This window comes from Nycticebus coucang, chromosome 13, assembly GCF_027406575.1.
Source record: "Nycticebus coucang isolate mNycCou1 chromosome 13, mNycCou1.pri, whole genome shotgun sequence".
In the NCBI taxonomy this organism is placed as follows: Eukaryota; Metazoa; Chordata; class Mammalia; order Primates; family Lorisidae; genus Nycticebus; species Nycticebus coucang.
Window position 1 is genome coordinate 37,445,423 of NC_069792.1, and position 24,442 is coordinate 37,469,864.

The 24,442-nt window shown below is 36.7% G+C and overlaps 1 protein-coding gene across 1 annotated transcript; it reads left to right on the forward strand.

Annotated features, from left to right (window-relative positions):
- Positions 1–20,785: 20,785 nt before the first annotated feature.
- On the forward strand, positions 20,786–21,016 carry LOC128563337 (heat shock factor-binding protein 1-like). Its single transcript, XM_053558660.1, has one exon. It carries the CDS (start codon positions 20,786–20,788, stop codon positions 21,014–21,016), a length of 231 nt encoding a protein of 76 aa, XP_053414635.1.
- Positions 21,017–24,442: the final 3,426 nt, after the last annotated feature.

The following is a 24,442-nucleotide window of genomic DNA, read 5'->3' on the forward strand; positions in this document are numbered from 1 at the left end:
AATGAAAGATGGAGACTTTACCTCTTTCATGTTTACGTAGATGGAGCTGGAACATATTCTTCTTAGCAAAGTACCTCAAGAATGAAAGAAAAAGTATCCAATGTACTCAGCCCTACTATGAAGCTAATTTATAGCTTCCATATGAAGGCTATACCCAACAATAGCAGAAAAATATCAGGAAAGGACCAAGGGAGGGGAGGGGTGGAGGGAGGGTAATTCATGGTGTCTTACTTATGGTGCATCTTAGAATGGGTATAGGTGAAACTTACTAAATGCAGAATACAAATGTCTACATACAATAACTAAGAAAATGCCATGAAGTCTATATTAAACAGTTTGATGAAAATATTTCACATTGCATATGAAACCAGCACATTGTATCTCTTGACTGGATTCATTAATGTACACAGCTATGATTTAATAAAAAAATTAAAAAAATAAAATAAAATTTGTAATTATATAAATAGAAAAATGCTGAAAGCCAGAAACCTGCCGTGACAAAAGGAAATTGTATCTTCAACCAGTTTACATTTAGAATAACAAATTGTGAAACCATTGTTGAAAAAAAGTCTCCTGAGGTAGTTTTGTCTCTAATCTATAATCCCTTAAAAGAAACAAATTATATGCAATCCATCACCGTCTAATCAAGCTGTGAATTTGAACTGCTTTAGAAATAATTAAATGAAATCAGATTGCACAATTATCTAAATGTATAGTTTTCTTTATGTGAATAAAAGTGTTTTTTAGTGGGGCAATGAACCATGAACAATTAATTATGATGGCATATATTAAAACTATGTGTAACATTACACATAATAATTTGCAACTGTATGATTATAAAATTATTGTGCTATGACTGCTTGAAATTATTGATGTATAGTGGCCTTCACTAAAAAAAAAAATTAGAGCATAGTAATTAGCTATTCCTTTGCAATTTTAAATATTCACAAGATGTGAAAGGACAATTTAATGAGTACAAGAGAATCATTTTCTATCTTTTGAATATAGATGATCTAGTGCAGTAAGTTTTAATGGTTAGTTCCACCAAGCTTCCTTCAAACATAAAACAAGGGTGAAAATAATCAGCCCTCATGAAATGAATGAAACTATAGATAGGTATTCTCATCTATATATTTTCATAATTTATATTCTTGCCATAATTCTGGAAGTAAAGTTTGCAACAACTAAAACTTTAAAGTGTGCTTCATTAAATTCAATTGAGTTTCAAGGTCTAAGTTTTAAGGTTATTATGAAGACCAAGTTATGGTTTTCTGATCCTCTTTTAGAAGATCATCAAATGGAGTTTCTCAACTTAATGTATTAAATCTATGAAGAAAATGAAAGCACAAGCTCATTAATTTAAAACCTAAGAGAATCCCACATTTTTCAAATATAACATCTACCAACACCAAATGTTACATGACTGTGTGTGACTTACTCTTAATTTTTTTCTTTATCATTGTTAAGGATAACCTTAGTTTTAGAGAATTTCTGGCAAGTGCTAACTCCTGTCTATAGGATTGGTTATTTGAGATATATAGTATTATCTTAATTACAATTTTAGAAATAAGTAATAAACAAGAGCTAAACATAGCAATAACATATTATACATATCAATAGAGGAAACTATATAAAGAACATGTAGTCTCTATGACATACATATTTTTTATTTTATGATCATTTTAATCAAGTCCATTGGTTGGGAAGCACTTAGAAAAAGATAATCTTCTTGGAAGGCCACATTTCATCTAAGGAACATTCAAGAATGTATAAAAAGTCTTTCATTGGTTGAAACTAAGAAACCCTTATACCCAATTCATATATTGATTTGCTGTTCTATGAGACATAATGCTTGTTTCCACATTTTCTAATGAACTCCAGAACTTTCTCTAAATCTATGTTTGAAAATAAAGGGAAGCAGCTGGCACAGAGCAAAAACAAAGGTGAAAACTCCTTTCTATCACCTTAAAAGGCTATCCAACTTTGCAATCAATGACTATGCAAATGTGGTTACTGTGTATGCTTGCAGAACTACTAGCAAAAATATATTATTCCCAAATATCTTCAACAAGAAGAGAAATTATACAAATATGTCATTTTTCCAATTCATAGTCAAAGATATATTCCATTTCCTATATACTTTGTCTTCTCCTGATATTAAGGCATTACCCAAGATAAACTATTTGATGTTACTTACTTTGAGGTTTATTTTTATTAAAGAATTTAACACAGGTTAGTAGAGAACAATGGTACATTGAGAGATTGAATATTTAGTTAGTATTTTTTTTCTTGTTTTTAGCATGGAACATAGCACTTATATTGTGTTTAAAATACTAGTTTTATACTATAAGCAAATTGGAACCACTCCAAATGTTGAGAAATTTCCTCTCTTTAAATTTGCCATTGAATAGTGCATCAAAAACTTTTAAGACAAAATACCAGGGATTCTACTACAAACTCTTAGAAGTGATCAAGGAATACAGCAGTGTCTCAGGGTACAAAATCAACACTCATAAATCTGTAGCCTTTGTATATACCAACAATAGTCAAGCTGAAAAAACAGTCAAGGACTCTATTCCATTCACAGTAGTGCCAGAGAAATTGAAATATTTGGGAGTCTACCTAACAAAGGATGTGAAAGATCTCTATAAAGAGAACTATGAAACTCTAAGAAAAGAAATAGCTGAAAATTTTAACAAATGGAAAAACATAACATGCTCATGGGTGGGAAGAATCAACATTATTAAAATGTCCGTACCACACAAAGCAATATACAATTTTAATGCAATCCCTATTAAACTTCTACTGTCATACTTTAAAGATCTTGAAAAAAATAATACTTCGTTTTATATGGAATCAGAAAAAACCTCGAATAGCCAAAACATTACTCAGAAATAAAAACAAAGCAGAAGGAATCATGCTACCAGACCTCAGACTATACTATAAATTGATAATGATCAAAACAGCATGGTACTGGCACAAAAACAGTAGATGTATGGAACAGAATAGAGAACCAGGAGATGAACCCAGCTACTTACCATTATTTGATCTTTGACAAACAAATTAAAAACATTCAATGGGGAAAAGATTCCCTATTTAAGAAATGGTGCTGGGTGAATTGGCTGGCGACCTGAAACTGGACCCACACCTTTCACCATTAACTAAGATAGACTCTCACTGGATTAAATATTTAAACTTAAGACATGAATACTAGAAGACAGTGCAGGGAAAACTCTTGAAGAAATTGGTCTGGGTGAATATTTTATGAGGAGAACCCCTGGGCAATTGAAGCAACACCAAAAATATATTACTGGGACCTGGTCAAACTAAAAAGCTTCTACACAGCCAAGAACACATTAAGCAAAGCAAGCAGACAGCCCTCTGAATGGGAAAAGATATTTGCAGGATATGTCTCTGACAAAGGTTTAATAGCCAGAATCCACAGAGAACTCAAATGTATTAGAAAGAAAAGAACAAATGATCACATCTCAGGCTGGGTAAGGGACTTGAAGAGAAACTTCTCTGACGATGACAGGCACACGGCCTACAGACAAATGAAAAAATGCTCATTATCCTTAATCATCAGAGAAATACAAATCAAAATTACTTTGAGATATCATCTAACTCCAGTAAGATTAACCCATATCACAAAATCCCAAGATTAGAGACGTTGGCGTGGATGTGAAGAAAAGGGAACACTTCTATGCTACTGGTGGAAATGCAAATTAAAACGTTCCTTTTGGAAAGATGTTTGGAGAACACTTAAGGATCTAAAAATAGACCTACCATTCAATCCTACAATTCCTTTGCTAAGTATATATTCAGAAGACCAAAAATCACATTATAACAAAGATATTTGTACCAGAATGTTTATTGCAGCCCAATTCATAATTGCCAAGTCACGGAAGAAGCCCAAGTACCCATCGACCCAGGAATAGATTAATAAATTGTGGTATATGTACACCATGGAATATTATGCAGCCTTAAAAAATGTTTACATGGATGGAGCTGGAACATATTCTCCTTAGCAAAGTATCTCAAGAATGGAAGAAAAGTATCTAATGCACTCAGCCCTACTATGAAACCCTACTATGAAATTATAGCCCAAGAATATGGGCAAAGAGGATAGGGAGGGGTGGGGAGGAGGGAGACAGGGTGATTCTTGGGACTATATCTATGGTGCACCTTACAAAGGTACATGTGAAATTTACAAAATGTAGAATACAAATGTCTTAACACAATAATTAAGAAAATGCTGTGAAGGCTATGTTAACCTGCTTGATGAAAATATTTCAAATTGTATATAAAACCAGCACATTGTACCCCATGATTGCATTAATGTACACAGCTATGATTTAATAAAATAAAAAATAGGAGAAGAAAAGTTCTTAACAGAAGCTAGAAATCAAGAAAAAAGAACCTATAAAATTAAATTCTAAGCCTTGACCAATTAATAAAGGCAATTAAAAAAAAAACTTTTAAGACCATATAAGGAAAACATGGGTGAAATCACATAAGGAAACAGAACATAAATTGAAGCTCATGAGTGGTAGGCAGAACTTAAAAGTAGCCCCATAAAAGATATCCTGAAATATATACCAAATCCTGACACTTCTAAATGTTACCATATTTTAAAAAAGAATCTTTGTAGGTATAATTAAAGATGTGTAGATGAGAAGATTATCCTAGATTACCTCGGTGGGCCCTAAATGACATCATACATTTTCTCATAAAAGAAGCAGAGGAAGATTACACACAGATTTAACAGAGATTGGAGACATGTAGAGACAAGCCAGTAGTTTCCATAAGCAGAAAGAGGAAAGACACAACTGTCCCCTAAAGCATCAGCATTGAGTGTGGCCTTGCCCTCATCTTGACTGAAGCTCAGTGATAGTACTGTTGGACCTCTGGCTTCCAGAAATATGAGGGAATACATTTTTATTGTTTTAAGCCAACAATATTTTGGTAATTACTTAATAGCAGCTTCAGGAAACTATTATAATACAGGCCTCCAAAAATAATTAAAATGATGGTTTTACGTTTTAAATTGTGATTTCAGCAGTTTGACCCTGCTTTTCTCTTCCCCACTTTTTGAGAGAAATAATAAATTGAATATAAGCATTTCTACAAGGAACTAAAACATAGTCAACATTTTATGTTTTTGTAATGGTTTCTATAAATAATTTGACAAAAAAATCTTGGACAAAAACTTGAGGGAAAGTGAATAACTTTGGTAAACTGACTATTTCATTTTTGCTAGTTTTGTTTTGCAAGTTTATAATTACTCTTGTTGTATGTAAGGCTATTTGAAACCCTGAAACATTGTGGACTGGTACTTTGGTATAAGTTAAATGTTCTCTCAATGAAACTATAAAGTCTTAACAAAACTCATTATAAAAAGTCATCAGAGAACATCAGTTAATATAGATTAAGATAGAAACTAACCCAGTTCCACAACTTAATAAATTGTCATTAAGATAACTATTAATTTTTATAAATGTTTGTACTTTGATAATATTATGTTATCTTAATTAGTATGGTATAAAATTAATTTTATCTCATTTATATATTTATGATTTTTTTCTCACAAATTTCTCCATTATTTGCTAAACTTTTCAATTTTGGGTTGACAATTAAAATGTCATGAGAAGGTCAAATAAGTTTTAAAAGAGATTTTTAAAACAACTTGCACATTTTGAACACCTTCAAAAGCAGAAATAGAGCTGAATAATACTGGATCACACAAAATGGAGTTTTTAACCTACTATCATTTTATTTTTTTTTTCATCTTATAAAGAAACATATCCACAGAGACTTTTATTAGACCTCAATGAATATAAAAATTATTGGAAAACTAGATACAAGTATCTTTGTAATGTTAATTATTTTAACCCTTAGCATGGTATATGTTCCTTTTTTTTTTTTACACTTCTTAATAGATTATGAAATTTTATAATTTTCTTAGCAGAGGTTTCATATGTATCAAAACACATACATACACACAAACACAATATATTTAAATACATATGTATATGACTACATGTTGCCTACTATCATTTTAAATGTATTTTAAAACATAAATATGTCTTGCACAAATCTTACCAATACATACTTTTTTAGACTGCATAGTTTATTGCACTTAAATTTAACTAGTGAGTCCTTCATTACTGTAACCCAAAAGTGATAGGAATTATTTCATTATCACTATTTATTATGACCTGACTGTTTGCTGTCAAATTCATATATTGGAATTTAAGCCCAGGTACTGAAGTATTAAAAGATAGAGCCTTTACGGGGCGGTGCCTGTGGCTCAGCGGGTAGGGCGCCGGTCCCACATGCCGGAGATGGTGGGTACAAACGCAGCCCTGGCCAAATTAAAAAAAAAAAAAAAAGATAGAGCCTTTACGGTGTGATCATCTTGGGGGTGGAGACTTCATGAATGGCATTAGTGACCATATAATATGACTGGAAGAAACTATCTATCTGCTTTTTGTGTTTTATTTATTTATTTTTTAATTAAATGATAGCTGTGTACATTAAGGCAATCATGGGGCACCATACACTGGTTTTATATACCATTTGACATATTTTCATCACACTGGTTAACATAGCCTTCCTGGTATGTTCTTAGATATTGTGTTAAGACATTTATATTCTACATTTAGTAAGTTTCACATATAAACTTGTAATATGCACCGCAGGTGTGATCCCACCAATCACACTCCCTCTGCCCATCCTCCCACGACCTCCCTTCCACATATTCTTAGATTATAACTGGTTTATAGCTTTCATATGAAAGCCATAAATTAGTTTCATAGTAGGGCTGAGTACATTGGATACTTTTTCTTCCATTCTTGAGATACTTTACTAAGAAGAATATGTTCCAGCTCCATCCATGTAAACATGAAAGAGGTAAAGAATCCATCTTTCCTTAAGGCTGCATAACATTCCATTGTGTACATATACCACAATTTATTAATCCATTTGTGGATCAATGGGCACTTGTGCTTTTTCCATGACTTAGCAATTATGAATTGGGCTGCAATAAACATTCTGGTACAAATATCTTTGTTATGATGTGATTTTTGGTCTTCTGGGTATATGCCTAGTAGAGGAATTATACAATTGAATGGCAGATCTATTTCTAGGACTCTAAGTGTTCTCCAAACATCTTTCCAAAAGGAATGCAATAATTTGCATTCCCATCAGCAGTGTAGAAGTGTTCCCTTTTCTCCACATCCACGCCAACATCTCTGCTCTTGGGATTTTGTGATATGGGCTAATCTTATTGGTGTTAGATGATATCTCAAAGCAGTTTTGATTTGCATTTCTCTGATGATTAAGGATGATGAGTATTTTTTCATATGTCTGAGGCTGTGAACCTGTGTTCTTCAGAAAAGTTTCTCTTCAAGTCTCTTTCCCACCCTAAGATGGGATCACTTGTTCTTTTCTTGCTAATACGTTTAAGTTCACTGAGGTTTCTGGTTATTAAACCTTTGTCGGAGACATAACCTGCAAATATCTTCTCCCATTCTGAGGGCTGTTTGCTCGCTTTACTTACTGTGTTCTTGACTGTGCAGAAGCCTTTTAGTTTGATCAGGTCCCAGTAATGCATTTTTGAAGCTGCTTCCATTGTCCGGGGGTCCTCCTCATAAAATACTCGCCTTGACCGATTTCTTCAAGGGTTTTCCCTGCACTCTCTTCTAGTATTTTTAAATTTTCATGTCTTAAGTTTAAATCTTTAATCCAGTGAGGGCCTATGTTAGTTTATGGTGAAAGCTGTGGATCCAGTTTCAGTCCTCTACAGGTTACCAGCCAGACGACACAGCACAATTTCTTAAATAGGGAATACTTTCCTCACTAAATGTTTTTAATTGTCTTGTGAATGATCAAATAATGGTAAGTAGCTGGGTTCATCTCTTGGTTCTCTATTCTGTTCCACACATCTACCTCTCTGTTTTTGTGTCACTACCATGCTGTTTTGATCACTATCAATCAATTGTATAGGTCTGGTAGCGTGATTCCTCCTGCTTTGTTTTTATTCCTGAGTAATGTCTTGGCTATTCAAGGTTTTTTCTGATTCCATATAAAATGAAGTATTATTTTTTCAAGATCTTTAAGGTATGACAGTGGATCTGTAATAGGGTTTGCATTAAAATTGTATATTGCTTTGTGTAGTATGGACATTTTAACAATGTTGATTCTTCCCAGCCATGAGCATGGTATGTTTTTCCAGTTGTTAACATTTTTAGCTATTTCCTTTCTTAGAGTTTCATAGTTCTCTTTATAGAGATCTTTCAAGTTCTTTTTCAGGTAAACTCCCAACTATTTCATATTCTTTGTTACTACTGTGAATGGAATAGACTCGTTAACTCTTTTTTTTCAGTTTGACTATTGTTGCCATATGTAAAGGCTATCAGTTTATGAATGTTGATTTTGTAACCTGAGATGCTACTTTATTCCTTGATCACTTCTAAGAGTTTTGTAGTAGTATCCTGGTGTTTTCCAGATATACAGTCATGTCATCTGTGAAGAGTGAAAGTTTGAACTCCTCTGACCCTGTATGTATACCCTTGATTGCCTTTTCTTTCCTAATTGTGATGGAAAAAACTTACATTACAATGTTAAAGAGCAGTGGAGACAGTGGGAAACCTTGCCTGGTTACTGATCTGAGTGGAAATGATTTCATTTTAACTCCATTCAATACAATATTGGCTGTGGGATTGCTGTAGATGGCCTCTGTCAGTTTAAGAAATGTCTCTTCTATATCAATTTTCTTAAGTATTTTGATCATGAAGGGATGCTGGATATTATCAAAAGCTTTTTCTGCATCAATTGAAAGAATCGTATGGTCTTTATTTTTTAATTTCTTTATGTGCTGAATTATAACTATAGATTTATGTATATTGAACCAGCCTTGAGACCCTGGGATAAAACCAACTTGGTCGTGATGTATAATTTGTTTGATGTATTGCTAGATTCTATTTGTTAGGATCTTGTTGAATATTTTTGCATCTATAATCATTGGAGATATTGGTCTATAATTTTCTTTTCTTGTTGGGTATTTTCCTGGTTTGGGGATCGGGGTGATGTTTGCTTCATAGAACGTGTTGGGTAGTCTTCCTTCTTTTTCTACATTTTGGAACAGGTTGAGTAATATAGGTACTAATACCTCATTAAGGTAGAATTCTAGTGTGAAGCCATCTGGTCCTGGACTTTTCTTTTTAGAGAGATTTTGTATGGTTGATGCTATTTCAGAACTTGATATGGGCCTGTTTAACATTTTCACTTGATTCTGGCTAAGTCTTGGAAGGTGACTTGCTTCCAAATATTGGTCAATTTCCTTCAGAATTTTCATATTTCTGAGAATAAAGTTTCTTTTAATATTCATTAAAGATTTTTTGGGAGAGGCTCCCCTGTCCAAAAGGAGTTAAAGGACAGAAATTTAGCAAGTAACTGGGTGGATTAGAGCTGCACAAGAGAGAAGGTTGAAGTACATACATCAACCCTGCTAAGGTGAGATCTGACCCCAAGGATATAAACTAAAGGTACAAAATCTATCACCAAGCGAACGGGAGTCCCCTCTACCATTAAAATAGCTCAGACTGCCCCACAAACAAACGAGCAGAGTTCCAAGGTCCTCCCACTACACTCCACAGAGAGACCCTCTAAAAGCTGGACCTACCTCCCCTACTAGGATGCCACAGCATTCTCCTGCCAGGCATCAAACTGTATAAAACTGTACATATTCTCTACCTGTAAATCTGAGCTCCCAACACTCCCCTCCACTCTCACTTTGAGATCTGGAGGCCTGTCCCCTAGGAGACCAGATTTTGGGTGATATCTCGAGGGGTGTGGACAGGGCCTAAACTGCAGCTGGTCAGTTCTGACTCTGCAGCATGGGAGTGAGGAGATGACTGTCCTCTGAGAGGGAACCCCATGGGATTGGTGGTACCCTGAGGCACAGAGCAAAAGCCTTTTGGCAATAATAGGGATCACTCCTGGATATTCCGAAGCCACACCTCCTGTCTACCTGGGCAAACAGAGGAGGCTGGGCATCTACTCAGGTGGCAATGATCATGTAACAGATCTGGGATGGAAATGCAGGCCCCGTGAGTAAAGGGTTTGCCTGAGGTGGACTGGCCTGTGTGGAGTGCAGGGACTAGAAATGCAAGCACAGAGCTGGGAAGTTCCCAAGGTGGGGCTCACCCAGAGGACTGCTTTAATGAGCCTAAGACACAATCAGCCCTCAGGGGATCATCAGCCTATAGACAAAGGAAGACAGGAGGCTAGCACTGACAGGTAACGGAATACAAACCTGCAGGAGCAAAGACAGGGCCTGAGGCACAGGCACTGGAAACTCAAAATAGCTTCTTTTCTGCAGGGGAATTTAGCAGGGACAGAAACAAATTCCAGCAAAGTTGTTCTGTTCTGTTCTGTCAGTAACATCAATCAGGGGCAGGGCTAGAACTGAGTGAACATCCACCAGCCTACATCAAGTGCCCAAGATTGTCAGTCCTCACTTCCCACTCCTAGATAAAGGCAGAGCACAGTGGCTTGGCTGAGCAGAAATAGAATTCCTTGTGATTCAGGTAGGTGCAAACCCTTGCAGTACCTGTTCACTACAGGCAACTGGGTCACAGCCCTGCGGGGCTATCAGTGACTGGGTGTGACAGAGGTGCAAGGTGGTGAACCAACCTTCCCAGACTAATCTATTTGCTGGGTGGTCCTCCTCACTTCACAGAGCCCAGAGCAAGCCATATCACCAGACCACGGCAATCCAGTTGCCAGAGACCTATTAAAATCTCCCACCTGAGACAGGTGCTGACTGAGACAATTGATTTGGAGTTTTTGAACTGAGCCAATCGCCCGATGACTATTCAGGTGGTACCCTGGTGTGTGGTTGTAGGAAGGTTTGATTTTCCTTTTCCAATTGTTGCCTGAGGGGGGCGGGGTGACTTATTTGCTGGTATTTCTCCACAATTGAGACTCCAACCCAGAGTAACTATTTCACTAGTGTCGAACAGAGACCTGCTGAAAACAAGACAGAACCATTTAGCCCCAACACACCAAACTTGTCCCCAGTTTCTCAGGCCATAGCACAGTACAGGTCCTATACAAAGCTCCAGGGGAAAAATCAAACTCTGTTAAACAATCATGGGGAAGAATCAGCAGAAAATCTCTGGTAACATGAATAACCAAAAGAGATCATGCCCCCAAGGAAAGATATGGCAGATGTAACTGAAGATCCCATTCATAAACAACTGGCTGAGATGTCAGAAATCGAATTCAGAATTTGGATTGCAAACAAGATTAATAAAATGGAGGAAAATATGGAATTAGAAATTCGAGCAGCAATCCAAAAGTCAGAATTAGAAATTCGAGGAGAAATTCAAAAGTTGTCTCAAGAATTTAAAGAATTTGAAGACAAAACCACCAAAGATTTTGAAGCACTGAAGCAAGAATTTGTACATCTCAAAGATCTGAAAAATAATGTAGAATCCCTCAGTAACAGAGTGTAGCAAGCAGAAGAAAGGATTTCTGACATTGAAGACAAAGCCTTTGAATGCTCCCAAACTCTCAAACTGGAAAAGAAATGGAATGCAAAAATGTATTATTCTCTCAGAGAACTATGGGATAATTTGAAGAAGGCTAATATCCACCTCATTGGAATAACTGAAGTGATGAAGTGGCCTTGCAAAGCACGGAGGCCCTTCTCCATGAAATTATGAAATAGAATTTTCCAGACATGCCAAAATGAAAATAACTTTCAACCCCGGACCCTGTATCCAGCTAAACTGAGTTTCATTTATGATGTAGAAAGTAAATACTTTAATGACATTCGTATGTTGAAGAAATTTGCCATAACAAAACCAGCTCTTCAGTTTATTATCATACCTATCTTCCATAATGACCAGCCCAATCCTCTACACAAAAGTAAACTCACTTAGAAACTTTTGATCAGACTCCAACTTCCACAGTGGTGAAAGGATTAAAAATGTCCACGGGAATTTCCAAAAACATGATACCCAAAATTTTACAAGACTAATCAATATTCTCCATTAATGTGAATGGCTTAAACTGTCCTCTAAAGAGGCACAGGTTAGCTGACTGGATACAAAAACTCAGGCCGGATATTTACTGCATACAGGAGTCACATCTTACCTTAAAAGATAAATATAGACTCAGGGTGAAAGGATGGTCATCCATATTTCAGGCAAATGGTAATCAGAAAAAAGCCTGTGTTGCAATTCTATTTGCACATACAATAGGCTTTAAACCAAAGAATGTAAGGAAGGATAAGAATGGTCACTTCATATTTGTGAAGGGTAATACTCAATATGATCAGATTTCAATTAATATCTATGCACCCTACCAGAATGCACCTCAATTTTTATGGGAAACTCTAACAGACATGAGCAACTTGATTTCCTCCAGCTTGATAATAGTTGGAGATTTCAATACTACTTTGGCAGTGTTGAATCAATCCTCCAATAAGAATCTTAGCAAAGAAATTTTAGATTTAAAACTAACCATCCAACATTTAGATTTCGCAGACATCTTCTAAACATTTCATCCCAACAAAACTGAATACACATACTTCTCATCAGCCCACAGAACATACTCCAAAATTGATCACATCTTAGGTCACAAGTCTAACCTCAGTAAATTTAAAGGAATAGAAATTATTCCTTGCATCTTCTCGGACCACCATGGAGTAAAAGTTGAACTCAGTAACAACAGGAATCTGCATACTCATACAAAAACATGTAAGTTAAATAACCTTATGCTGAATGACAGCTGGGTCAGAGCTGAGATCAAGAAGGAAATTGCCAAATATTTGGAACAAAATGACAATTAAAACATGAATCATCAAAACCACTGGGATACTGCAAAGGCACTCCTAAGGGGAACATTTATAGCATGGCAAGCTTTCCTCAAGAGAACAGAAACAGAGGAAGTTAACAGCTTAATGGGACATCTCAAGCAAGTGGAAAGGAAAGAACATTTTAACCCCAAACCCAGGAGAAAAAAAGAAATAACCAAATTAGAGCAGAATTAAATGACATTGAAAACAAAACAATTATACAACAGATCAATAAATCAAAAAGTTGGCTTTTTGAAAAGGTCAAAAAAATAGATAAACCTTTGGCTAACTTAACCAGGAAAAGAAAAGTAAAATCTCTAATCTCGTCAATCAGAAATGACAGGGAAGAAATAACCTCAGACTCCTCAGAAATTCAAAAAATTCTTAATGAATATTACAAGAAACTTTATTCTCAGAAATATGAAAATCTGAAGGAAATTGAACAATACTTGGAAGCACGTAACCTTTCAAGACTTAGCCAGAATCAAGGGGAAATGTTGAACTGCCCATATCAAGTTTGAAATACCATCAATAATACAAAATCTCCCTGAAAAGAGAAGCCCAAGACCAGACGGCTTCTCCTCAGAATTCTACCAAACCTTTAAAGAGGTATTAGTACCTATAATACTCAACCTTTTCCAAAATGTAGAAAAAGAAGGAAGACTACCCAGCCCATTCTATGAAGCAAAATTCACCCTGATCCACATCACAATAAGACTCAACAAGAAAAGACAATTATAGACCAATATCACTAATGAATATAGATGCAAAAATATTCAACAAGAACCTAACAAACAGAATCCAGCCACAAATCAAACACATTATACATCATGACCATGTCGGTTTTATCGCAGGGTCTCAAGGCTAGTTCAACATATGTAAATCGATAAGTATAATTCAACACATAAAGAAATTAAAAAACAAAGATCATATGATTCTCTAAATTGATGCAGAAAAACTTTTGATAATATCCAGCATCCCTTCATGATCAGAACACTTAAGAAAATTGGTATAGAAGGGACATTTCTCAATGAGGCCATAGAGGCCATCTCGGGCAAACCCACAACCAATATCATATTGAATGGAATTAAATTGAAATCATTTCACTCAGATCGGGAACCAGACATGGCTATCCATTATCTCTACTGAACTTTAACATTGTAATGGAAGTTTTAGGCACTGCAATTAGGGAAGAAAAGGCAATCAAGGTTATCCATATAGGGTCAGAGGAGATCAAACTTTTGCACTTCGCAGATGATATGATTATATATCTGGAAAACACCAGGGATTCTACTACAAAACTCTTAGAAGTGATCAAAGAATACAGCAGCATCTCAGGTTACAAAGTCAACATTCATAAATAGGTAGCCTTTATATATACCAATAATAGTCAAGGTGATAAAAAGTTAAGGACTCTATCCCATTCACAGTAGTGCTAAATAAGATGAAATATTTGGGAGTTTATCTAACGAAGGATGTGAAAGATCTCTATAAAGAGAACTTTGAAACTCTAAGAAAAGAAATAGCTGAAAATGTTAACCAATGGAAAAACATACCATACTCATGGCTGGGAAGAAAAACATTGTTAAAATGTCCATACTACACAAAGCAATGTACAATTTTAATGCAACCCCTATTAAACCACCACCATCATACTTTAAAGATCTTGAAAAAACAATACTTCATTTTATATGTAATCAGAAAAAACATCGAATAGCCAAGACATTACTCAGAAATAAAAACAAAGCAGGAGGAGTCACGCTATCAGAACTCAGACTATGCTACAAATTGATAGTGATCAAAACAGCATGGTACTGGCAAAAAACAGAGAAGTAGATGTTTGGAACAGAATAGAGAACTAAGAGATGAATCCAGCTACTTACCATTATTTGATCTTTGACAAGCCAATTAAAAACATTCAGTGGGAAAAAGATTCCCTATTTAACAAATGGTGCTGGGTGAACTGGCTGGCAACCTGTAGAAGACTGAAACTGGACCCACAACTTTCAACATTAACTAAGATAGACTCTCACTGAATTATAGATTTAAACTTAAGACATGAAACTATAAAAATACTAGAAGAGAGTGAAGGGAAAACCCTTGAAGAAATTGGTCAGGGCGTGTATTTTATGAGGAGGACCACTGGATAATTGAAGCAGCTTCAAAAATACACTACTGGGACCTGAGCAAACTAAAAAGCTTCTGCACAGCCAAGAACACAGTAAGTAAAGCAAGCAAACAGCCCTCAGAATGGAAGAAGATACTTGCAGGTATGTCTCCGACAAAGATTTAATAACCAGAATCCACAGAGAACTCAAACATATAAACAAGAAAAGAACAAGTGATCCCACCCTTGCAGGCTGGGCAAGGGACTTGAAGGGAAACTTCTCTGAAGAAGACAAGTGCATGGCCTACAGATATATGAAAAAATGCTCATCATCTTAATTCATCAGAGAAATGCAAATCGGAACTACTTTGAGAGATCATCCAACGCCAATAAGATTAGCCCATATCACAAGATCCCAAGACCAGAGATGTTGGTGTGGATGTGGAGTTAAGGGAACATTTATACACTTCTGGTGGGAATGCAAATTAATACATTCCTTTTGAAATGATGTTTGGAGAACAATTAGAGACTTAAACATAGATCTGCCATTCAATCCTATAATTCCTCTACTAGGTATATACCCAGAAGACCAAAAATCACATCATAACAAAGATATTTGTACCAGAATGTTTGTTGCAGCCCAATTCATAATTGCTAAGTCATGGAAAAAGCACAAGTGCCCATCAATCCATGAATGGATTACTAAATTGTGGTATATGTACACCATGGAATATCATGCAGCCTTAAAGAAAGATGGTGACTTTACCTCTTTCATGTGTACATGGATGGAGCTGGAACAAATTCTTAGTAAATTATCTCAAGAATGGAAGAAAAAGTATCCAATGTACTCAGCTCTACTATGAAACTTATTTATGGCTTTCACATGAAAGCTATAACCCAGTTATAACCTAAGAATAGGGGGAAGGGGGAAATGGAGTGGAGGGAGGGAGGGTGATTGGTGGGATTACACCTGTGGTGCATTTTACAAGGGTATTTGTGAAACTTAATAAATGTAGAATGTAAATGTCTTAACACAATAACCAAGAACATGCCAGGAAGGCTATGTTTACCAATGTGATGAAAATCTGTCAAACGGTCTGTAAAACCAGTGTGTTGCCCCATGATCGCATTAATGTACACAGGTATGATTTAATAATAATAATAAGGAATTTTTTTGAATTTCTGAGGACTCTCTTGTTATTTCATCTTTGTCATTTCTGATTGATGAAATTGTAGATTTTACTCTTGTTTTCCTGGTTAGGTCAGCCAAAGGTTTATGTATTTTATTAACCTTTTCAAAAAAAAAAAACAACATTTTGATTTATTGATCTATTGTATCATCCTTTTGTTTTCAATTTCCTTTAATTCTGCTCTAATTTTGGTTATTTGTTTTCTTCTACTGGGTTTTTGGGTTTAAATGTCCTTCCTTTTCCAGTTGCTTGAGATGTCCCATTAAGTTGTTAACTTCCTCTCTTTCTGTTCTCTGAGGAAGGCTTGCAGTGCCATAAATTTCCCTCTTAGGACTGCCTTTGCAATATCCCAGAGTTTCTGATAATTCATGTCTTCATGTCGTTTGGTTCAAAATAATTAGCAATTTCCTTCTCATTCTTATCCATTACCCAGCTATCATTCAGCATAATGTTATTTAACTTCTATGTTTTTGTATGAGTATGTAGATTCCTGTTGATACTGAGGTCAACTTTTATTCCATGGCAGTCCGAGAAGATGCAAGGAATAATTTCTATTCGTTTAAATTTACTGTGGTTAGACTTGTGACCTAAAATGTGGTCGATTTTGGAATATGTTCTGTGGGCTGATGAGAAGTATGTTTATTCAGTTGTCTTGGGATGAAATGTTCTGTAGATGTGTACTAAATGCAAATGTTGGATGGTTAGGTTTAAATTTAAAATTTCGTTGTTCAGCTTCTTATTGGAGGATCTATCCAACACTGCCAAAGGAGTGTTAAAATCTCCGACTATTATTGAGCTGGAGGATATCAAGTTGCTGGTGTTTGTTCGTGTTTCTCTTACGAATTCAGGTGCATTCTGGTTGGGTGCATAAATATTAATAATTGAAATCTCATAATATTGAGTATTAGCCTTAAAAAATATAAAGTGACCATTTTTATCCTTCCTTACTTTTGTTGATTTAAAGCAGGGGTCCTCAAACTACGGCCCGCATGTGTGATTGTATTTGTTTCTGTTTTGTTTTTTTTACTTCAAAATAAGATATGTGCAGTGCGAATAGGAATGTCTTCAGAGTTTTTTTTTTTTTTTAAACTATAGTTCGGCCCTCAAATGTTCTGAGAACAGTAAATTTGCCCCTGTTTAAAAAGTTTGAGGACCCCTGGTTTAAAGCCTTCTGTATCTGCAAATAGAATTGAAAGACATTCTTTTTTCTGATTTTTATTTGCTTGAAATATGGATGACCATCCTTTCACCCTGAGTCTATATTTATCTTTTAAGGTAAGAAGATATTCTTGTATGTAGCATATATCTGGCCTGAGTTTTTGTATCCAGTCAGCCAACCTGTGCCTCTTTAGAGGACTGTTTAAGTCATTCACATTAATGGAGAATATTGATAAGCCTGGTAGAATTTTAGGTATCAAATTTTTGAATGTCCAGTTGACATATTTAATCCTTTTGCCACTGTGGAAGTTGGAGTTTGATCCAAAGTTTCTGAGTGAGTTTAGATTTGTGGTAGATAATTGTGCTGGTCATTATGGAGGATCGGTCTGAGAATATCCTGAAGAACTGGTTTTGTTATGGCAAATTTCTTCACCATGTGAATGTCATTAAAGTATTTAATTTCTCCATCATAATTGAAACTCGGTTTAGCTAAATATAGGATCCTGGGTTGAAAGTTATTTCATTTTAGGAGATTAAAATTCAATGACCACCCTCTTCTGGCTTGAAAGTTTTCGGTAGAGAGATCTGCAGTCATTCTAATATTCTTCTCTTTGTAGGTTATGTTTTTCTTACGTCTGGCTGCTTTCAGTATTTTCTCACTTTAGTGAAGTTAATTATGATGTGCCTGGGTGGTGTCTTATTCGGGTTGAGTCATGCTGGGGCTCTGAAACTGTCTGCTATCTGAATTTCAGAATCTGTTGGCATGTCTGGAAAATTCTCTTTCATAATTTCATGGATAAGAGCCTCTGTGCCTTGCGAAGCCACTTCACTGCTTTTAGGGATTCCTATGAGGTGGATATTAGCCTCCTTTGAATTATCCAGAGCTCTCTGAGAAAATGATCCGCTTTTGCTTTGTATTTCTCTTCCTCTTTGAGAGTTTGGGAGCATTCAATATCTTTGTCTTCAATGTCAGAAATCCTTTTTTTTGCCTGCTCCACTCTGTTATTGAGAGATTCTACTGTATTTTTCATATCTTTGAGGGCTTCAAATTCTTGCTTTAATATGTCAAAATCTTTGGTGATTTTGTCTTTAAATTCATTGAATTCTTTAGACAACTTTTGAATGGCCTGTGAAATTTCTAATTCCAACTTTTCTCCATTCTATTAATCTTGATTGCAATCCAAATTCTGAATTTGATTTGTGACATCTCAGCCATCTGTTTATGAATGGGATCTTCAGTTGCATCTGCCTTATCTTTCCTTGGGGTTGTTGATCTACTCTGGTTATTCATGTTACCAGAGTTTTTTTTTCTAATTCTGCCCCACAATTATTTTACAACATTTGACTAGATGAGTGGATAAATAAAAGTTTGGTTTGAGACTGCAGGATTAGTGATTAACCAGCCCTTTGCCTAAAAGCTGGGACAGGTGTCTGTACCTTTTTTCCTGGAGCTTTGCCAAGTACCCATACAGTGCTACAGGCTGAGAAACTGGGGACATGTTTGGTATAGTGGGGCTAAGTGACTCTGTCTTTCTTTTTTTTTTTAGCTGGTCTCTGTCTGACCCTTGTGAAACAGTTACTCTGGGTTGAAGTCGCAACTGTGGAGCAATACTACCAATTATGTCAACCTACCCCCCACAGGCAACATTTGGAAAAGGAAAATCAAACCTTCCTACAACCAGACACCCAGGGTACCACTTGGATAGTCCTTGGGCAATTGGCTCAGTTCAAGAGGTCCAGGTCAATTGTCTCAGAAAGCTCCTGTGTCATGTGGGAGAGTTTAAAAGGTCTATGGCAACTAGATCACAGGTGTCTGCTGACAACTCAAATATGACTTGCTCCGGTGTACCATGAGGTCAGGAGGACCCACCAAGCATATAGATTAATCTGGGAATGTTGATGCCTCCTTCCCAACCTTGCACCTGTGTCACACCCAGTCACTGATAACCCCACAGGGCTGTTTCTGTTTCAGTTGCCTCCAATGAGCAGATAGGGGTTTGCACCTGGCTGAATCACAAGGAGATCTATGTCTCCTCAGCCAGGCCACTGCTCTATGCCACTATGTGGCAGGGGGAGGTGAGGCCTGACAACCTTAAGTGCTTAATGGAGGCTGGGGGTTATTCACTCTGTTCCAGCCCTGCCCCTGATTGATGCTACTGACAGAACAGAAGAACTTTGCGAAATTTGTTTCTGTCCTGGCTAAATTCCCCTGCTTAAGAGAAGCTGTTTTGAGATCTGAGAATCTGTGCCTCAGGCCCTGTCTGTGGTGCTGCCAGGTCTCAGCTTTAGTTTGTATTTGAATCACAGTTACCTGTTAGTTTCAGCCTCTGCCTGCCCTCCTTTGTCTAGGCTTATGATCCCCTGAGTGCCGGGTGCATCTTAGGTTCTGTGAAGCAGTCCTCTGGGTCAGCCCTGCCCTGGGAATCTGCCAGCTCTGCGTGTGTGTTTTCTAGTCCCCATGCTCCACCCAGGTCAGTACTGCCTCAGGCAAACCCTTTACTCATGGGGCCTGCATTTCCATCCCAGATCTGTTTCACCAGTGGCTTCCACCAGAGAAGATGCCCAACCTCCTCTCATTGCCCAGAGAGACACGGGGTGTGACTCCGGAATATCCAGGGGTGAGCCCTGTTGTTGCCAAAAACGGCTGCTGTTTTGTGCCTCAGGGCACCACCACTCCTGTGTGGTTCCCTCTCAACTGACCATCCTCTCCTTACTCCTGTGCCACAGAATCAGCATTGACCAGTAGCAGTCCATGCCCTGTGCATGCCTCTCAAGAAAATACCCAAGAATCTAGACTTCTGGGGGACAGGCTTCCAGCCCTCAGAGTGAGAGTGGAAGGTAGTGCTGTAAGCTCAGAATTGCAGGTAGACAATATATACAGTTATATACAGTTTTATGCAGTTTTATGCCTGGGAGGAGAGCACCATGGCATCCTAGTATGGGAAGTAGGTCCAGTTTTTACAGGGTCTTTCCCATGGGATATAATTGGGGGACTTTTGAACTCTGCTTGTTTGTTTATGGGGTACTTCGAGCCATTCTCATGGGGGAGGGGACTCCCGTCTACTTGGTGATGGATTTTGTACCTTTTATTTGTATCCTTGGGGTTGCAGATCGCCTCAGCAGGGTTGATGTGAGTTCTTCAACCTTCCCTCTTAGTGTAGCTCTAATACGCCAGGTTAGTTGTGAAATTTCTGTCCTTTAACTCTCCTTCTGGAATGGAGCCTCTGTGGAAAGCTGGCTTTAGTCAGCCATCTTGTCTCCCAGGCTGCTATCTTCTTTTTGCCCTTTCATCTCTTCTGCTTTGTGAAAACATGTTTGACCCTGGAGGATGCAGCAACAATGCGTCATCTTGGAAAAAGAAAATGGGCCCTCATCAAATCTGTTGGCACCTTTGAGAAATAAGTTTCTGTTACATATATGATGGAACTCAGTCTCATCATCTACAAGCTGAGAACTTGGGAAATGGCCAAGACTGAACCCAAGATGGTGCAAAATCTGGCCTCAGTCATGCAGGTTCTCCTGCAGCAGATTCAAGATAAATTTCAGATCATGTCTGACCAGATGATTGGAAGAATTGATGATGTGAATAGTCGCATTGATGATCTGGAGAAAAACATTGCAGACCTCATGACACAGGCTGGAGTGGAAGAACTGGAATGTGAATGCAAGATACCGGCCACACAAAAGTGTTAAAGATTGCTAATTTACACTGAAATCTGGAACACATTTTTTTCCAAGCCAAAAGAAGATTGAATGGCTTTTTGCAACAAACTACTATGTGTAGACAGGTTTTATATTATAAAATATGTGTTCTTATCACATACTATATGGTTAGATTTTAGAGTGATTTACCCCCTAGTTGCTTGAACATGGTATCTTCCTATCTTGGACCCTGGTCAGCTATTAATTATTAAACACTAAAACTTCGGCAGTTCTTGCAAAAATAAATTGTCAAATTTTTTGGTGTATTTTTGTGAAGTCATTTTTTCCCTGCCATTCCTTTTATGCTAGTTGCTCTTGGTAGAAGGTGCTGTGTAATTTTTTTATTAAACAGTAAATGCTTTGATCATAATTAACCCTAGTGAAGTGAGAAATTTGTGGAGTTTAGGATTCTTCCATTTTCAACCCAAAGTGACTGTTTAACACAAGATAGTGTGTTGGCAATACTTTTCAAATGGCTAAAAACATTTAAAAATTGTTTATTCAGGAATAGCTGTCACTGCTTTGTTGCCAAAACTCAGAATTAAAGTTCCTGGGTTCATATGCTAAAGTCAATGAAAAGTAACGACTGCCACTTTCCTCTTAGAACTTATTTAAAATACAGAAAATAGCAGAATAGCCTGATGTCCTGAGGTGTTCATTTTTAGAGTTTTGCATGAGATTCTGATACTTCAGTGGGACCCTGCATTATTCATCTACGATATTATCATAAAAAATCTGGCAGGATTTTATAACTGTTGCTCTATCTTTTATTTGAGCAAAAAAGAGAAAAAAGGAAAGGAGACATGTTAAATCTGTGCCAGTTGCTTGGCTAAAATATGATAAAGGGCTGGCTGATGAAGAGTCTCAGGTTTTTAAGAAGTACTCTTTGACAAATTATTTCTTACCCAATTTCTTGCAGAGTAACAATTTCATTATTGATCATTGAAGACAGGGATAATAACTCTTGCCACTCAAAAATGCAGTGTTCATTATGCCAAGCGTAGAGGTCAATATTGATGACCTGGAAGGCAATCCATGTGATTGTCACAACAGAGTGATTTTATACAACAAAAACTAGAGAAATTGTAAAAGTTGAGGAGTAGTATGGTCCTTGATAGAGGGAAACTCTTGATGAAAACTATAGACTTTTTTCTAAGTTTCCCACATAGCCAGTCTAGATTGTATTGTAAATATATGATGATGTTGGGGTGGCACCTGTGGCTCAATGGGTTAGGGCGCCAGTCCCATATGCTGGAGGTTGCGGGTTCAAACCCAGCCCTGGCCAAAAAAAAAATGTATATGATAATGTTAGGAAATAATTTTTTCTATTTATAAATTATATGAGGAACAAAAAAACTGAGGTGTTTTTATAATAAAATGAATTCACCACTATTATTACCCAACTATAGAACATCCTATGATGGGTCCAGTCATTTATGCTGCAGGGTTTACCCCCTAAATGTCACCCTCAAACTGGCTGTGACCAGACTACCTGAAACTTGAGGGCACAATATATTGAGAGCCTCCTAAATGGCAAATGGAAATGATGTTGCTGGTTGCCATGGTAGAAGAGTCAGGGCATGAGCAGGTGTTGGCTTCCTGATATAACAGATTTCAAAGGCAGCTCCCCCCACCACTGCCCAATGAAAAATACCTGCTGTGAATAAAGATGACTGAATCCTGCTACTGAAGAAAAAAAAATACTTAGTCTTCTGGAATTTTCCTTACAGCAGTGTAAATGGACTAAGACTTTGCCATACCCCTGACAAACAGGCACAGTATTTGTTACATATAAAGTTTTCATGAATACTCATTGAAGAAAATACAACTGTTATGGTGTAATTACAGTAAAAATTTCCAGGCCTTCAACTCAAGTGATTAGATTTGTGTTGTTTAATCTAGTTCAAATGGAACTGTTGTCTATGGAGTTGGAATTAGAATAACTGTTAATAGTGAATTTTTAAATATAAATTCTTTAACAATTTAAAGTCAAAGATGAACTTGTCATAGAAATAATATAAAATTTCATTGAAGTACACATAGATAAGATTTACGGATCTTAAATGCACAGACCAATGAGTTTTGATAATTGTATTATGCTATGCAACCATCCATATATATGCATATATAAACTGTTGTGCATGTTGTTGACTGGTGGAATGTTTTCATGTTATGAATGTGGATCATTTGTGAAATATATGTATTAAGGACATCTTCCCTATGATAGAATTTACCTATTCTATTTTTCAATATTCTAGTATCTCTCCTTATTCCAAGATAAAAAAAAAAAAAAAAAAAACTACACTCCAGTATTAGCAGTGGTTCTCCAAAGAAACAGAATAAATAGAATATATAAAGGCATATGAAGAGATTTATAATGGGAGCTGGTTCACACAACTATGAAGGACAAGAAGTCCTACTATATGTTTGCCGGCTAGAGACCCAGGAAAGCCAGTGGTGCAATTCAGCTCACATCAGAAGGCCTGAAAACCAGGGGAAAAAATGATCACTCTCAACTCAATGTTGAAGGCCCAAGAACCAGGACAACCCTTGTGTCTGAGGGCAGAAGATGAATGTTCCAGCTCCACAATAGAGATCCACTCTGCTTTCCTCTGATTTTTAGTTTAGACCTTAGGGACTAAATGGTGCCTGCCTCCAGCAATAAGGGACAATCTTAGTTAGTTAGCACTAATTCCAGTGCTGCTCTATCCCAAAAAACATCCTCAAAGACAAAACCAGAAATAATTTTTTACAAGTTATTTGGTTATTTCTTGACCAAACCAAATAAGCAAATAAGAAGTAGCTGTTACAATTTGTGTTTTCTGTAGAAAGTATATAGTTTTAGTTTTGTTCAGGTTTATAATCCATCTTGAATTGTTTTAAAATTTATATATATAAAGGTTTATTTCCCTAAGAGAATATTTAGTTGTTCTAACATCACTTTATGAGTTTCTTTCTTCCATGTCAAATTTCTGCCATGTGCATGTCAAAAAGCAATTGATGGTACAAAGTAGCTCCTAAAAGATGGTTATGTTAATCAGATGCAAGCATTCCACATTGTATATCAATCAGCACTTTTACCCCATAAACGCAGTAATGTACATAGTTACAATTTAATAATGAATAAAAAAGTAAATTGTATGGAAGGTAATATGGTGTCAAAAATACAACAAACTGGAAGTGGAGACAAGACGGCTGACTGAAGCCAGCTTTCCACAGAGACTCCCATCCAGAAGGAAAGTTAAAGGACAGAAATTTAGCAAGTAACCTGGTGGATTAGAGCTGTGCCAAGAGAGAAGTTTGAAGAACGCACAAGAACCCTGATGAGGTGAGCTGCAACCCCAAGGATACAAACAAAAGGTACAAAATCCATCACCAAGCGGACAGGTGTCCCCTCCCCCATGAGAACGGCTCAGA